At 41.5% G+C, this 18,477-nt stretch overlaps 1 protein-coding gene across 1 annotated transcript in view; it reads left to right on the forward strand.

The window, feature by feature from the left end:
• LOC128739619 (ataxin-2 homolog) overlaps positions 1 to 13,860 on the forward strand; it is a 59,272-nt gene extending 45,412 nt beyond the window's left edge. The window contains 1 exon segment of the mRNA XM_053835114.1: positions 12,939 to 13,860. Within this exon segment, the coding sequence (XP_053691089.1) occupies positions 12,939 to 13,860 (922 nt within the window).
• The last annotated feature ends 4,617 nt before the right edge of the window (positions 13,861 to 18,477 follow it).

Here is an 18,477-nt window from a genome sequence, read left to right on the forward strand (position 1 = left end):
CTTCCTGTTTCGACGGCATTCTGAACACAACCAGACATGTTAGAATAAAATATTGTGCGGCAATTTCCTGTAGGATATAAGGATTCATTCATCCAAGGGGACACTTGTCTGCGAATGTTTTTGTTTTGTTAGAAAAGTATTGGAACTATTTTCATTTTTAAGTGGACACTGGACAGCCATTAGATTCACTGTAGTCTTCATTTCCGATAGAGAGTTGATAGAATTTGAAGCCTATTTGACATTGGTTTTTGATTGATCGTTGTACAAGTATCTGAAAAATTCTAATAGCTTTTTGTTCACTGCATCAATGTCCGATTTCTCGAATTGATATACGCTACTTTTTATAGACTCCATAGTTAAACGTATGTTCGCTAAGACTAATCAAAATTATTGACTTTATAGAAATATTTCCACCTCTCACGTCTATGGTAACAACAATTCTCAGTAGAGTGTACACATCTCAGAATCAATTCAATCAAATTCTTATTGATGTTTATTCATTAAAGCTATTCCAACTTAGAAATTAAAAATCAAACTGCTTTCAAGACGCAGTTTAAATAAGTTAAATCATTCTTAGATTGATAAATTATGGGAAATTTATGTTTTCCGCGTATAATCTCATGAATGAGAATAGTAAGAACAACTCGGAAATGCTTTCGTTCCACCTAATAATTATCATACAATTAAAAACTGACATAAAACGAAAGGTGTTCAATTTCATTTTTCGTTTTGCTAGAAGTGTATTTCAATTGCATTGCCTTTTACATTTCTTCCATATCAGTCATATGTTGCCGACCACAGAAACACTATTATCACATTTGTGTCTGTCTCTTTTATGCAACATAACCGGCCTATGATGGCCCTCATATTGTGTTGCACATATTATCTGGGTGATGTTTATCCATAAATATTCATTTTCAATACAATATGCAGTGCTGTTTCAAAGCTCCCAAAAAAACTGGATCAATTGCAGCCCTACTGGCAGACGCCGCGGCCTATGAGAAGTCATCCTCTCACGGGGTTGCAAAATTTATCAAAACAAAACCTCCCCAACGCTACTCTCGGGCGATGAAGCTCGGACGTCCAGCCAGTCAGCCAGTGGCCGTACTATGCGGTCGCTAACGGGGCAGTTGTATAACCGCATCGAAGATGACTACGGCGGGCATCATCATAGTTCATTGAAACTGTGGCTCGGACAGGTCCATTAACAAAAAGCTTTGAGCCCATTTTCATAACAAACGAGGGAATTCATAGTGAAGGAATCCAATAAAAATATTATTAAACTAATAACAATGCGATTGTGAATCTAATCGCTCGCCATCGTAGCTAGCTTATGAAGACGGACCGTCCGTCCGTGGTAAGACTAGTTCATGTTCATGGGAGCGTGCCGTTCCCATCTATACCTACCGTTGAACGCAAAAAAGTTTACGGATATTGTTTCCAATTTCTAGCAATGTTGAAGAAGTTTTCTGGTTGTTTTCGTTATTATGCAGTTCTAACAGGGAAATGCGTGTTATTAAAACTAAAGTGATTCAGACATATTTAATTCGGTAAATTATGCTGTATCGTTACATTGTAAAAATTACTCAGGCAATATCCTAGTTCACTGCATTTGCGCTAATTACTGCATGTACTATAGGTAAATGGCTGTACAGCGATTATGCACTTACGCAAGTGTGCACAGGCTTGTTGTAGACCTCGGCGGTAATCCCAAAATGTGTGTTAGCTAGTCTCGCTAGTTTACATTTTGATGACCGATAGAGTGCAGTAGATGTGTAAGCACGCGAGTTTAATGGATTCACACTTAATGTTTATTGTAGCCGCATTGCTCGCTGGTGCCATCCCGCATAGAAATGCATAACGAATATTAATGTAAAAACATTACGGTTACTATGAATTTTACTGTTTACAACACTTTATGCTGTAACTTCACTGTACCGTTCTTGGAAAAATTTTCATATAATGTATTCATATTAATGTAAAAACTTTTCGATTACAGTGAATTTTACTGTTTACACACTTTATGCTGTAACTTCACTGTACTGTTCTTGGAAAATTTTTCATATAATTCGGCAACAATGCAAATTGTTTTGAAGCAGGAAATAATCTCTAAGGTCCAATCCTTGGCAGGTTGAGTTATTTGTAGACACAAATTGTGTCTCTTCCTCCGTCTACTGTAGAAACCACCGGTTGAGAAGTTTAATCTGATTCGTTTTACTGACGGGACGACGGCACTATGCAGGCGCTTACGACTTACTTGTTCGTCTGTCAACATATTAGCCGCGATTCTTAACGCGGGTGTTCGGGGAAAGGCTCCGTTCCTATGGAATAGACCAACCTCGTTGTTTCTACGTCTTGACATCGAATGAGTGTCAGGCATATTATTAAGTTTTTATAACGGTAGATTTTACAATTGACAGACGGAACGATAGAAGACAGTAATGAAACAAAAAGTCGATAGGATCTAACAGGTTGAGATAAGACGTGAATGGGAAAGAGCGGATTTGTTTATGTAGGTGTACTGACCTCTAATACTTTCCTAATATGAGCGATGAATGCGGCTCGAAAATCATAATAGTTCGAAGTCTATCAAATTCATTGTCATCATATCTTTTCAAAAACATGAAATACGGTAATTAATCAGCCGGTTTTATTTTGTCCTAATAATCCGAAAGCCTACAATTTTTTTTGCAGAACTCACCTTAAATTTCATTGTAACTTCGTTGTAAAACAGTGTAAAACTTATAGTGAATGTACCACAAATTTTACTGTTTTTGGTTTTTATTTGTATGGGAAAAAGCCGAAAAATTTAGTGTTACATCACTTAATCACCCCCTTATTCGCTGTAAAATTGGCGGTTTCCATTAAAATTTACTGTGAAAACAGCGGTATTCACGGTAACTTCAGTGTAACTTTTACAAAGTTTTTCACTGTTTCAATGTGGTTTTTCGAAGTTTTTCAATGTTTGTAACAGTGAAATTTAATGTTTTTTCGCTATACTTTTTTATTCGGGATGCCATCACCCGACGGCCGCTGCGTTCAAGCTGGGTGGAAATAATTACGTTTCAATGTGCAATTATTGACTTTATGTGTCCACAATTGCAACAGAATTTATCGCAGAATAAATCGACTATTCATTTCATAGTCTCCGGTTGGGGTTTAAGTTGTTTGTTTTCACGACGCTGAGAAACTCCAGTTTTCAGGAGGCGTTAAAATTTACACGCATCGTTGAGTCAAAAGACACTGAAACTGTTATACGATATTTTGGTGCCATTATTCCGTTGGTTGTTGATTGGTTTACAGTTGTTTTACGACTCTTGCCACTGCGAATCGCAACATGTGTCGCTTGTTGATTCTGTTTAGTTTTTGCCGTTGGGCCCACTGTTTGTATTATTCAGAAGAACGGGAGCACACCTCAAACAGTAGAATTAGAACTAACAACATAATATGTATTTTTATTTAATTTCTAGTTTTCTTTTTATTTATTTTCAACATAATATGTGTAAACTTCAATCCATATAACGCGAAATTAAAGGAAAGCCATCTTACTCGGTGTCTAAATGGTTCTGACCTTTACCAAATTGCGACGTAGAACATAAAAAGGTTGAAATCGTATATTTTTAAATATGTTGGACTTTATGTTCGTTTTACGTAAGAAAATAAAGCATAAAAGTGTCTTAGCTATTATGATTACTCGCACAATTACGGTTATATTTACTTATGAAACTTCGTGTAATTGCGAAGTCTTTTGAAATTTCTTTCACTGCCGGTAACGCCAATTATTATTATTTCTACCCGGTAAGAATTGTCGCACTGGCGTCATCCGACAGCGACACAAGCGAATTTTTTGTCTGTAATTTACTTAGTGGGCTTGCCATCCTGTGACAAAGCCTGATGAACAAAGTTTCTTTAATTTACTCGGTTGAGGGCTACCGCTCTCCAATTCCTTAGACACCGCATACTCTCCGCCAGAGTTCGCTTCACCTGGTCTAATCATCTTGCTCGCTGTGCCCCTGGTCACCTCTTGTTCCTACCGGATTTGAACCGAACAACATTGCTGCAAAGTAGTTGTCCGGCATTTTACAACACGCTCTGTCCATTGTATCCATTCAGCTTTCGCCACCTTTTGGATACTGGGTTCGCCATAGAGCTGTGTGTACAGCAATCGGGGCCTGCCACAAAAGACGATCATTAAGACTGTCGCAGTGGCCTTTTAACCCAATGCCCTTCTGGCATACAAAAAAAATAGAGCTGTGTGGGTTCATGGTTCATCCTCCGCCTCCATACTCCGTTCTCCTGTACGTCGACGAAGATTGTTTTTCGTCATTGTCCGGCATTACCAGTGAGCCAAGGTAGATAAATTCATCGACTACCTCAAACTCAGCGCCGTCGATCATTACATTACTGGCCAAGAGGCGTCAATCGTCATCGGTTCCGCCGGCTAGCATGTATTTTTTTTCAGACATATTTACCTTTAACCCAATCTTTTCTGCCTCGCGACTAAGTCTTTTTTAGTCTTTTCGGTCGATGGTGTCATATGCGGCTTTGAAGTCTACAAACAAATGGTGCGTTTAAACTTTGTATTCCCTGCCCTTTTGGAGGGCTTGCTACATTATAAATATTTGATCGGTTGTTGACCACCGTGCAACGAAGCCGGCTTGTTAAATTCCCATAAATCTGTTCGCAATTAATGATTGCTGACGACGTGGATGCTGTCAGCAGAACATTTGAGGCGGTGGAAGATCAGTACACCAGACTATAATGCGAAGCAGAGAAGATTTGGTTGTAGATAAATACGTCTAAAACCAAACGATCGAGTGCGATAAGCAATACCATGGTAATCGACGGGGACGAGTTTGAGGTAGTCGACGAATTCGTATACATTTGCTCGCTCGCAACAGAAGATAACAATACCAGCCGTGAGATTAAAAAGCGTATTATCAGCGGAACCCGGGCCTACTACGGACTCCAGAAACACTTGCAGTCGAACAATCTGAGCCCCCGTACAAAGTACAAAGTACACTGCTAGAAGAGGACCTACGAGCACTCGGAGTTTTCGTACAGTGAGTGCCAAGAACCATCTTTGGCTGCGTGCAAGAGAACGGTGTATGGAGGCGAAGAATGAACCGCGAGCTCGCGCATCTCTACGGCGAACCCAATATTCAAGAAGTGGTGAAAGTTGAACGAATACGTTGGGTAGGACATGTTGCTAGAATGCCGGACTACTATTTTGCAAAAATGGATTTCGCATCGAATCCGGTAGGAACGGTAGACGAAGAGGGGCACAGCGAACGAGGTGGCAAGACCAGGTGGAGCGAGATCTGGTGAGCACTGGGTGCCCGCGGAACTGAAGACCATCTGCCATGGACCGAATTAGATGGAGAAATTATGCTACGCAAGCCTTGTCATAAGACGTTAGGCCAACAAAGTAAATGGTGATAGACGGCGGAAAATAATTTGGGACAGCACTTTGTAAGCGGTATTGAAAACGGAGATCACTCGATAGTTCTCACAGTCCAACCTGTCGTCCTTTTGTAGATCGGGAAGACAACCTCATCTTGCCACTCCTCGGGTATCTGCTCTGTCTCCCAAAGCCTAACAATTAGCCGGTGTAGACAACTGGTCAGCTGTTCTGGTCTCATTTTCATTAGTTCCGCTCCAATACCATCTTTCGGGCGATTTATTGTTCTTTAGCTGCATGGTGGCTTCTATAACTTCGCCTATCGTTGATGCTGGCACTTCTTCTCCGTTTGTCGCAACATCGAAATTACTTTCCCCACCGCCATGGTTCTTCGCCTGGGCATAATTCATGTGTTCGTCGAAGTGCTGCTTCCACCTTTCGTTCACCTCGCGATCGTTCGTCGAAATACTACAATTTTTATCCCGACAAATTTCCGCTGGCGGCACAAAATTTTTGCGGATTCCGTTTAGTTTCTGGTAGAACCTTCGCGTTTCCTGAGAACGGTGCAGCCGCTCCAATTCTGCATATTCCTGCTCTTCCAGGCAGCGCTTTTTCTCCCGGAAGATTTTGTTTCGCTGCAACTTCTTCTGTTTGTGTCTTTTCACGTGCTGACGTGTGGCATTGCGCAACTTGGCCGCCCGCGCAGCGTACTCCTCATCCATCACTCTTCTATCATGCATCGCCAAACCAATCGTTTCGTTGATTCCGGGTCACATGTCCGATGGAGCTCTCCGCTACACTGCTGATGGCTGTTTTAATGGTGTTCCAACAGTCCTCGAGAGGGGCTCCGTCCTCTTCCGGTAGCGCAGCTTCGAGTGAGTGCGTATAGTTTGCGGTGACCTCTGGTTGCTTCAGCCGCGCGAGATTTAGCAGATGCTGCCGCTGCAGTACCGAATGTTGTTCACAACAGAGAGTTTTCGGCGCATCATAACCATTAGAGTAAGGAGGGGTAAAAGTGCGATGCGGGTAAAAGTGCGATGCAATGATTTATGGAAGCAGATTCCGAGTAAATTTTCTACATTGGCATGGATGGGTGACTACTTTGACAGCTTGAATCTAATGTAAACTTTGGTTGCTTACGTAGCATAGTTGCTGAGTTATGTGCAAATGTTATTTTAGGGTGGTTTTGAAGTAATTTTTCATTATACGGCAAATACGATATCAACAGGAGGATATTACTTGTTGAAAATTTGTAGTAGCGTTTTATATTACTCACATATCTGTTTTGAAAATATTGCGAAAATAATTTACAAAATATATTTCGCTTTTTCGTAATTTAATCTAGCCCCGTCAAGCGCCTAGCGGGGTAAAAGTTCGATTCACGGACGGGGCAAAAGTGCGATTCATGGACGAGGCAAAAATGTATAGCTAATTATATACAGCTTTAGGCACTATATTACAGATACTAGAAATGAAAGATCTGCAGAAAACTGTGTGCTCTAAGGATGTTGGCCGAAGAAAAACAATGTGTTTCCGCTGATGAAACAAAAAACAAACGTTTAGAAAAGTTTCGATCTAACGGAGGCTGTAATACACCGGCGCAAAATGGAAAAGGCGCAAATTGAGAATATTTCTTACCAAAACATAACGCAGATTGAAGATAATATGGTTTTGTTAGCTACTGCTGTGCTAATTTCATGGATTCTAGCTTCGAATTTTTGCCCCGTGGTATTCGCACTTTTGCCCTGTTAGTGGGGTAAAAGTGCGAATTTGCACTTGATCAGAAGAAAGAAGAATTTATTTTGTAAAACACTATTACCGCAGATGATTTATAGTTGAATGTGAAGACATTGAGTTACTGCATCACTATAAAATATATTATGTTGTTGTCCTTCTTTATATCTCACGAAAATTGATGACAACTTCAAACAGCGCACTTATGCCCCACCATACTCTAGTATGTAGGTAGGTAAAGCTCAGATAGTTTTGGAGCAAAAACAATTGCCTGGATTGGATTCAAGATCTTTCCTTACACAAATGTAGCATTTTCTTCATACTTTTAAGAAAAAATACGGATAAAATTATTCGTCACGGTTTCGAAGGAATTCTCGAACTTTTTCTGTAATATGGCTCATAGGGCGGCGCACACTTTCTTCGTCCATCGGCTAACTTATCCCACCAGGTCTTTATCTAATTGATGTCTTTAATAACTCTTCCCTTTGCGTTGAGTCTCCTCTTCATGGTTGCCCAGTATTTCTCAATAGGGCGGAATTGGGGGCAATTGGGTGGATTAAGGTCTTTCGCAACAAACTGGACCTTTTTCTCTATACCATTCTTGAAAGCCTTTGCTGTAATGACAGCTTGCCAAATCTGGCCAAAACATTACGGGATGGTGCTGGGATCGAATGAACGGCAAAATTCGTTTTTGGAGACACTTCTTTTGGTACAGTTCCGACGCCATTGTCTTATTAGTATCGAATACTTTCGTTTTTCGCCACAGCTGCAAATGCCCTGCCAAATCATAAATTTTCGTGCAAATTTGTCGGCAAAAACAAATTTAAATTTGTTTGGAATATCCCCCCGAGCCGTTGCCAAATAAAATTTTTGACCTGGCATTAACCCGTAGTCAGCCTTGAAATGATTCATCCATCAGAAAACACCCGTCGAACTTGGTTAGCACCCGGTCTTATATCTTTCGAGCACGGATTTTGACCACACTATTCTGTTTTATGGTTCGGTTTGGCTGTTTGCTAGCTCGATACGACTTAATAGCTTCCCGGAGTCGAATTCTCCTCACGGTATTATGGGCAGCACCGAATTTTCTGACCAAATCACGGTCCGACAGATTGGGATTCCTCTTGATGGTCTTCAAAATCTTACTACGCAGTTTTCGGTCGACAGTTCCACTCCGATGATTAGCTTGAGGCTTCCGAATCGTCGTCAATGTTTCCTTATACCGTTTGATAACGCGCCATACGGTATTTCTGGGCAATTTCAGCTGTTTAGCTAGCCTAGATGCACACCACAATGGATTTTCCAAACGTCCAACGTTAGCGCTTCCATAGGATCTGACGTCGATAGTGTCTGAGAAGTGCCGACAGTCGACCAAACCTTGTTGGTCGATCTGTGACTCTGTCTGATTTGGTGACTTGCAGGTGTACGTGAGTAGGAGTCTATGCTGGAAAAAGGTACCGTGAATTCGGGTGAAATTGATCACTTTTTCGAGTATTTTTTAAATATCTTTGAATAGAAACATATTTAGGAAGATTATTCAATTTTAAAATAAGTACTGTAGTGCTGGCTACACGACAGTATCATCTATATCTTATATAAATAGTTTTATTTTAGATAAAACTTAATGTAATCGTGAAATTGAAAATTTACAAATAACGGGTGAAATTGATCACGTAGAAATCAAGACGATATTGCTATTAAACCATACGCTCTGACAGCAATAACCTAACGCGCAGTATAAAATCTGGCGTAATCGAGATATTGCCTGTATGTAGGCAACAATGTCGCGTACAGCAACTAGCACAAAAATCAAACAGTCAGCTCTACATTAGCATGGTTGATGCATCTGCTAAATAAATATGAACGATAGAAAAGATATTAAGCCAATTTTAGCATCGTAATCGTTTGTTTTTGTTTAAACATTGCTGTATATATGTGTAAATGTACGATTTTCGTATACAATCTTCACCAATCTAGTGAAACAAATAATTTAATTCTCCTCATATACGGGAGCTTGACTGTCTCTTTGAATGTGTAGTTGCATTTCGCTATGTAAGCACAAACCGATCTCTTGCACTCTCATGCAACTGCCATATGGAGCGTTTGTAAAATTTGTGCGAAGTATTGTCTGTCTTTTGCACCCTTTTATAAATCTCCATTCTGCTTTACAGAAAGAATAAACTTTCGCAGGTGGCAGCTCCATTTCGCACCCATAGCGATCTAGAAATCTATGTTGCCTCAGTTCATGATGTTATCAATCGTTTTATTTCGTAAAAGGTCAAATCAAACAATTTCTGTCGCATAATTTTATTCATGGAAATTATCAAAGCACAGCCAGATAATTAGAGAATCGAATTAGTTCTATCAAAATTTCCTTCTGCAACGAAATTTGTGTTAACAGCAATGAGTTTTATCGGGCATGTTGAAAATTGCGATTCGATCAAAATAGTAAATTTTAAAAAATCAAGCCATTTACAAGATCAATCTTGCTGAAAGCCAAGTGACTTTGACCTGTAACTCAATCTTTATATGGATGGGTGCATATTCAGCTTTATGAATCAGTATAAACGTAGAATAAAGAGTTTTTTACTTGTTAGTCCAAGCTGATCAATTTCACCCGACTGATCAATTTCGCCCGAATCGACGGTACTATGTATGGCCATGTTCTTGGAGGCGCGAAGTCGATAAATCGTATGTCCATTTCATTGGTCAGCGGATGTGCGCTGAACCTTCCAATCACTGGTTTGTGTGCTCTTCCTGGTCGACCTGAGCATTGAAATCTCCGATGACGATCTTGTCTTGATATCATGTCTTGGGCAGCGGTCGTATCCACGCTCCAGCTGCCCGTAGAATTCCTCCTTGTTGTCGTCGGTACTTCTGAGGTTAGAGGTATGCACGTTGGTGATGCTTATGTTGAAAAGCCGGCTCTTGATTCTCAACCTGCACACTCGAGGATTGATAGGCCTTAATCCGAATCACCCGTATCCGCATCTCTCTCATCTCTATGCAAGCTGCACCCAGCTCGTGTGTGCTACCTTAGCCCTGGTAGATGGCATGTCCATCTCTGATCATACGTCCCGTTGAGCTCTTCCAGCAAACCTCCTACAGCGCTACGAGGTCGAACTTATGGCTCTTCAATACATTGGAGAGCACTCGAGTGCTCACTTGGAACTTGAGAGATCAGCAGTTCCACGTCCCGAGTTTCCAATGCATAGTCCTTTATCGTTGTGTGGGTCTATTCAATTGTTCCAGTTTGAATTTCCTTGTACTTAATTGGTTGCTTGATAGTTTTTCGTGGTGACTTGCGCCTCCAACCCCCTGTCTTGCCGGTGGACCAAAAACTCGTTAGAGAGTTAAAATCAGTTTATAGTAAAGCTATTAGACGATAGGTAGACTGCTAAATATAGAGCTGACCAGATGCTAACAAAATCGAAATTAATACAGCTATTTGACATTGTTCATTTTGCGTTTTTGTACGATTTACGATAAAGGGTGTCCACGATAATATTGCAACACACTCAAAGTGCTTTAACTTTTGTACCGTTGAGTGAAATTAATTGATACTTCGCATGGAGAAAACTTAAAGTGCATTGTTTATACTGTGTGAATCTTTTTTATCAGGTGCGTAAAGATATGAAAAATGGAGTCGAAAGAACAGCTCGTTTGCGAAAAAAAATCTGCACAAGTACATACATTGAAAATAAGAATCTATTACATCGTGCCATTGGTAAAAAGTTGGTAATCCCGATTTCTACGGTTTCTCGTGTCATAAAACGGTTCGAAGAACATCTGACTGTCTATCGTGAGTTAAGATGTGGAGAAAAAAAAGCCGACCGTATACTGTTGAGGATTACACCCGCGTAGTTGGGACCTTCGACGGGAAACCAAACCTTCTCCGTTCTAGAGGTAGCAAAAACAACTGAATCTGAGCAAAAGTTTCGTGCAGATGGCTAAAACTCGAGCTGAATTACGTACATTCAAGGCTCAGAAGACCCCAAAGGAATACGGTCGCGAAAAGCCGTACCCAGAAGATCAATACGATCAAAATCTAACGAAACCTCATTGCTGCGTTATGGACGTTGATACCTACGTGAAAGCAGACTTCAACCAGATTCCGGGGAACCAGTATTGCACTGCAAAGGATAAGTTTGATGTTCCAGAGAACCTCCGAAAATAGAATATGTCGAACATTGCCAAGAAATTCTTGATATGGCAAGCAATTTGTTCATGTGGACAAACCGGTCCGGTGGATCGGTGTATTTGAAAGAGTGTCTCCAAAAGCGTCTTCTTCCTCTTCTGAAGTCTCATAACTGTCCTACGATCTCCTGCTAAATTTGGCTTCATACCATTACGGAAAGGCCGTGCCGAAGTGGCATAAGGCAAGTAATGTCGATTTCGTGCCAAAAGATCCTAACCCCTCAAATACACCGATGCAGCGGCCAATCGAGAAATACTGGGCTATTATAATGCAGAATCTGCTGAAACATCCTAAAGTAGTCAAAACAGTTGATGAAATGAAGAAAGCATGGCTAAATATGCAAAATATGTCGATTTTGAGGTTGTGCAATATTTCATGGGGTGGGTTAAGGCTAAAGTACGGGCATTCGAAAACGGAGACGAATTTTAACGTGGACACCCTTTACATTTATGGCTGACAATATAATGCTACCCTTTCAATTGTCGTCACTTGTACAATCGACCGGTGTACATTTATTTGTTAAAAAAACATAAAACCAATATTACATTGTCTGATTACTGTAAAAGTTTCATCAGTGACAAAGAGTGTAAAAGACAGACCTTGTACTCTCGAGTTGATTTGTCAACATCAATGGTTTTGATTGCGGCCAGCAACCAGTAATCTTCTGGCCAAAGACAAGCAGATTGGCAACCTGGTGGTTTAAGACTGGTTCATTATGTTTGAAAAAAAAATCAAGGTTAGCATTGTTAGGCGAAGAGAACACAGCAGATTGGAAGCAATACGTTTGTTTATCTGTGTTGGTACTGCAATGAAAAGCACCGAAAAACCGTTTACTGAAATTGCACCCAATTTCGCATTTCATTAAGCAGAAACATTTTCTCACATAATTTATCCGCTCGACCGTTTGTCGCTGCTCAGTTAATGATAGATTGCTAAAAATTAAATAACACCGATGAAGATGTTCGTATTTTGAACCTCAACCATAGCGATGGCTCAAACAGGGTATACTTATTATCTATAGTCATAAACCTATGTAGCACTGAATCGTCTTCTGAATGAAGGGAAAAAATTCACGCGGAGTAACGCAACTGCCGCTGATCATTGACGATACGTGGTGGGCAGTGCGACCTTCCACCACTTGCATCATGATTCATCAATATTGGTGAGAAGCTTTTCGGCAGTCAATTTTTTGCCAATTAACGGCGTGCACGATTCTTGGCACTGGTGAGAGATCTGCTATTAATAGATACCCCCAATAATGTTCCAAATAAGCATAAGCAATTCTGAACTGATGGCGTTGAGGTCAACAAATACGATGCGGACGAAGCCAATTAGTCGGCAGATCAATGCAGATTTTACAACTATTTAAACGATAATAGTGAAAGAATGAAATCCATTTAGTTTCCGTTCAAATATATACTCTACTGCAACCAGATAAAACAGTCGGTGGTAAAAGAAACCACTTTCACTTGATTCTTTGTTTTAAATTTTATCTTGTCTATTCCATGTCCACAGCCACACTATTTGCGAAAAATTGTTATGCAAAGATGAGCTAATCGGAGATCTGATTTTCTGTTTATTTCTTTTTCGTGTCGCCGCTTGCAGAGCTTATATCATGGTACCGACTACTTACTACCAGCAGCAACAGCAGCCCCATTCAGCACAGCAGTATGCCGCATATGTCAACGACCCGGACAACCACGTGGAGACCTATTCGCATGGCGAAACCGGCCAAAGCAGTCCACTACAGCAGCCAGCTAGCGGTCCGTCAGCACCGGAGCCTCCCGCCAAAACTCACGGTGTGGTCTATGCTGCTCCTTCATCAACGCCCGCACCGGTTCGACATCAATCTCCGTCTGCTGAATTTTCCGTCGTAAAAAGTGTTGAGCCCCCAGTATTTCTATCTCCGAATGAACATCTTCCCTCCGCAATTCAGTACAGTCATTCACCAGCACGTCCTGCCATCCAAATTCATCACGAAACTCATACGTCCTACCCTTCGTTAACCCACCCAAACAATGGCATCCTTAACTATCTCGGGGTGCAAAATAAACAACCTCTAAGTCTGCTCGATTCATACGTCCCAAGTTCTTTACAGCTCTCACCCGTCAAAGCTATCCAGTATCCAACTAAACCTTATCCAGCATTACACTCCAACCATTACTTCCGCCATTATTCCGAATATCCACTCCAACATTACCATCATTATCAACAGCCTCAACTGTTCTACCAACCGTCCTATCCCGTGTCACATTCGACCTATCCAGTTTATCAAACACCAGTCCAACCAACAGCTGCTGCAAGTGTGCCGCTTCCGACTGCTGCCGCCTACAATACCATCGCTTACTCGGTCCCTTTGACACACACCAAAACCGTTTCCCAATTCAAGCGGTCACCGATGCTGGAAACTATGGCCGGCGTAAAATATTCTAACCCGCGAGCAGTGACGCAGCCGGGCGCAGCTGCTGGTCAGATTTCTTTCAATGGTGCCATCACTAAACTGCAACCAGCCGGCAAGCTTACGTAGCACTCGATTGGAGCGAGTAAATAGAGAAGCCCTTTTTAACTGCTAAAGTTTTTGCTTTTATACTAAACATGGTGAATCGGGTGAACGTTTTATCTTACGCCAACAATGAGTAATGTTCAATGCAAAGATTCCTCACCAATGCAAGCAAATTTCACCAGGAGAGACACGTGTCACAAGGTTACCCTTCGCCAACAGATTAGTTGTTCAGTAGTGAAAGATAGGATGTAAGATTAGGTTAGGTTATTGTTATGTGATTGCGTGCTTTTATCTGTAAATAATAACGAACTAAAAGATATAAATATAGATCACATTTTTATCGAATTGTTTTATTTACTTTTTGCAACAAACTTTGCAGATTTCTACGTATAAGTAATTAAAATGCAGATGACAACTTGTAAACAGCAAATATTTCAATATTTAACAATAAACTATTTAATGCTCCGAAATACCCACGACAGAGTGTCTCCCAAATCCCCGAATTAATTGTTCTATCAAATTATTCGTAAAATTGACGGATTTCTGTAAAAATTGACGGATCTGTAAAATCCGCATAAACTGTAAAAATGGTGTACCAATCTGAAACGCGACACGTATACAAACTCGTCAAATCTGATTGTTAACATAAAGATCGGTAAATTTCAAAACATTTGTAACCAACAAAAAGTCATAGCCACCTTCATGAAAATATGATTGCTTCAACCCCGCGAAGATAGACTGTTGTTAACTGTAGTGTATTAGAAGCGAGCAACGTAAGCTTTTTTTTTGTAAAATGAAAGAGTTTGTGTTGCAAAGAATGATAAACTCGATGAAACAGGGAAATTTCGATATGAAGGTCAAAAATATATTGAGTGGTTCAATGGCAGATGGGACTCCCAATCACACTCTCTCGGTTGGTACCCAAGTGTTTTTGCTAATTCTTTTGCTATTGGGGATAGACGACAAAACCAAATCTTGGAGAGTACCTTGTAGGCCGCGTTGAACTGCGTGATGTCGCGATAATTACAGCAATCTAGCCGGTCACCCCTTTGGTAGATGGGACAAACCACACCTTCCATCCACTCTTCCGGTAGTTTTCCCTCCTCCCAAATCCTTGGAATTATCCAGTAAAGTGGCGTTGTTAGCGGTTTTTATCCATTTTAATAGAGCTCTGCCAGGAGTCGCTCCTTTCCGACGGCTCTGTTATTCTTCAGCTGACCGATTTCTCGCCGAATCTTCTCGAGATCGGGAGCCGGCACATTTGCAGGTCGTTTGTAGGTTAACTTCCATTGCGTCTCCTTCTGCTATATCGCCGTTGAAATGCTCATCGAAGAACCAGCGATGTCAGATCTTCGGATTTTTGTGTATGCTTAAATTTGAAGCCCTTCAATTTTCTCAATTTCTGTGAGTTTAGAATAGAGCAGCAGACTTCAAACAAACGATACTTCATATAATCTTCATATTATGAACAAGTTTAGACTGGATAATTACTCTGATCTCGAGTAAAAGAGTGGGTCCCAAATTTAAGCATACACAAAAATCCGTAGATGTCGACCACCTCGCGCTCGTTAGACCCCCTCCATAGTCTCTACACAGGTCAAGTTTAGATGTGTAGCCCTTACGAGTTTGGTTAACCTTCTCGTAAAACTTGCGCGAGCCATTAACAAGATCAAGATCACAGATTCAAGATCTCCGTCCTCCTTCTGGGGCTTTTTCCTCCTCAAGGTCGTGGTCAAGTCATTCCACGCTCGTCGATACTTGGCCAAATTCTCCCTCGTGACAATGCTTAGATAGTTTTTCCAAGCGCTTTTTTTTCCTCTCCATCGCTTGTTGGCATTTCCCGTGCATTTCGTGCGCTGGAGGTTTCCTCACATTGCACTGCGGTTGCGGCTTCCTCACCTTGCATTGCCGTTGGCGAATAAGCGTATTCTGCTCCATCTGTCTTAGAGGGTCGAATCATCTAGCTCCACAGAGGAAGAACTTTATCCAGTAGGCGTATTCCCCTCCAACTCACGGGTTGTCTAATTGGCGAATGTTTAACCGAGGATGACCGCTTTGTCATGAGGTCCAAACTGTCGATAATTTTGAGCGCACATGTACTGCTACTAGGTAATAGTCCGAGTTGATATCCGCACCCCGTAGGGAGCGTACGTTGGTGATGTTCGAGAAAAACTGGCCATCGATGAGAATATGGTCAATTTGGTTCAAGATTCGTTGGTCAGGTGACATCCAAGGTTTTATGTGGATATCTTTGCGGGCAAAGAGAGTGCTTCTTTGATCTCGGGAAGCTGCAAAGTTGATGCATCGCTGGCCTCTACCGTTCGTGTCAGTGTGCAGGCTATGAGGCCTGATCACCGGTCTATACATGGTGACCTGGGTTTCATATCCCCGATGACGAACTTGATGTCCCGTGGCGAGCAGCTGTCGTACATTGCCTCCAGTTGCGCATAGTACGTTTCCTTCTCGTCCTCGAGTCTACCTTTGTGTGAACAATGCACCTTTATGATGGTTTAGTTGGAGAAACGGCGTTTTATCCTCAAAGTTTCCATTGCATTATGTGATCCTGAACTCTACCCATCGCTATGATGCCCATTCCCGGCTCGTTGGTCGCTCCACCGCTCTTGCAGATCTTCTGCAGTGCCAAGATGCCGAACTTTCGGAGTTATAGCTGATCGAGAAGCAGCCTGTCGCCATCCCCCGAAATTTAGCGACCACCAGTTGCAGGCACCAAGTTTCCGTTCCATGTCCTTATTTTGTCGCCTTTGTCCATGCTGAGTGTTCCGAATTTACTTTACAGCCCCATCACGAGACTTGCTAACGTGGCCCTAGTACGCCCAGTCAGCATTTTCATATGTATAATTAGATTGCAAATAAGAGTTACGTTCTGATATGTATGCAACAAAATCGTATTCGACGCGCAAAAGCCGCTTATCCGTACAATTTTGGAGGCGATATACGCGCTGAGGAATAGTTTTGAGCGATACACTTATATAGGTGTTTCAATACGATAAGATTCGATTAAGCGCGGCCAGCTGCATGCAGCTATACGACTTTGTGCTGAAAATCATATGTTTGTCAGGGACTATAAACTATAACTATAAAGCATACTATAAAGCATTATAGACGATAGAATATCAACTTGAGCGCGCTTTATTAGGCTTTATTTACGAATCCGAATTTGTTAAGAGTTATTTACGATAGTTTTTGTACATTGATATACGAGTTGCTGCTGGCTGGGCGCCATCCTATCCAAATCCTACACAATACGTGTGTGTATTGTGTAGGATTGTGTGACGTTTTGTGTAGAATTAAGATATGTTGCCATACTAGGGTCACGCTACCGAATTTCGTGATGGGGCTGCCATGTTATAGTGCCGAGACAACACTGTGACTCCTTTCCTGTTAGTAAATAACCTTAGCTTCCACCGGGGTTGGTTACCCGATCTCCGTTAAGGTTGCTCGTATTCCGGCTCGTACAACGAGGAGGTAAGGATAGGTGTTGCTGGATAGAGGCTAAGGACATAGTGTCTGTTTTACGCATTATCCAGCCTTTCACCAACCGATCGTCCTTATCTGTTATATTTCTCAACGCGATCAAGTGATCAACATGATCTGTTATGAGATTTGACATAATCTGTACAGATCGCGGCAAAGTATTTGTCGCTTACAAGCTGCTCTCGCTGCGTGAGATTTGACGGAGGTTGGCGTCAGAACCGAATGTTGTTCACAACGGAGAGTTTTCAGCGCATCTTAACCATCAATAAGAAGTAGTCCGAGTCAACATTAGTACTTTGGTAGATCTGGTCGATCTTTGTTTTCTTTTTTTGATTTAGTGACCTTGTAGTGTAGTGAGGTGTATTTATAGAAGAGCTACTGCTGGAAGAAGCTTAAAGTCGATGTGTCTTAGACCCATTTCGTCCGATTTGTGTTCCTCCTCCTGGCTAATCTGACCGTTGAAATCCCCGATGAGGTCTTTATGTTATGTTTTGATCAGTAGTCGTATTTACGCTCCAACTGCGCGTTTATCGTCATCGGTTAATCCGAGGTGCATCCCACCACTACGAAAGTTGCCGCAGATCTGGAAGATGATATAGTCATCCCTGAACATACGTACCGTTGAGGTACTTCAATACATCGGAGTTGGGAGAGTACTTGAGTGCTTGGAAGTTAAGAAATCGTCAATTCAACATCCCGGGTTTTCAATCCAGAGTCCGTTTTCATAGGGTTGGGCGTTTCCGATCGTTGTAATTCGAATTTTCTTGTTTCTCGCTCATTGATGGTGGTGTTTGTTGATTTCTTATGGTGACGACTTGCAATGCTTGCGACACCAACTCCTTGTCTCGCCGGAAGGCCAACGAAGTTCGAAAGAGCCCTCCTTCCCTGTTACTCTATCATCAATTGGTTACCCGATCTTCACCCGGTTGGTACCACGAGATGAATTATGGTGAATTAGGTCCCCTCTCCACTTTAGAAGGAGGGCTCCTATACAAATAAAATACAAATTTCCTCATGACTCGAGAACTAATCAATCAAATGGTACCATATTTGGCATGTGGGTGTTTTTGGAGGCAAGAATTTTTTCTATGATGAATTAAGACTCCTTACCTTTTTAGGAGGGGGGGCTCCCATACAAATGAAATA

This window comes from Sabethes cyaneus, chromosome 3, assembly GCF_943734655.1.
Source record: "Sabethes cyaneus chromosome 3, idSabCyanKW18_F2, whole genome shotgun sequence".
Taxonomy (NCBI): Eukaryota; Metazoa; Arthropoda; class Insecta; order Diptera; family Culicidae; genus Sabethes; species Sabethes cyaneus.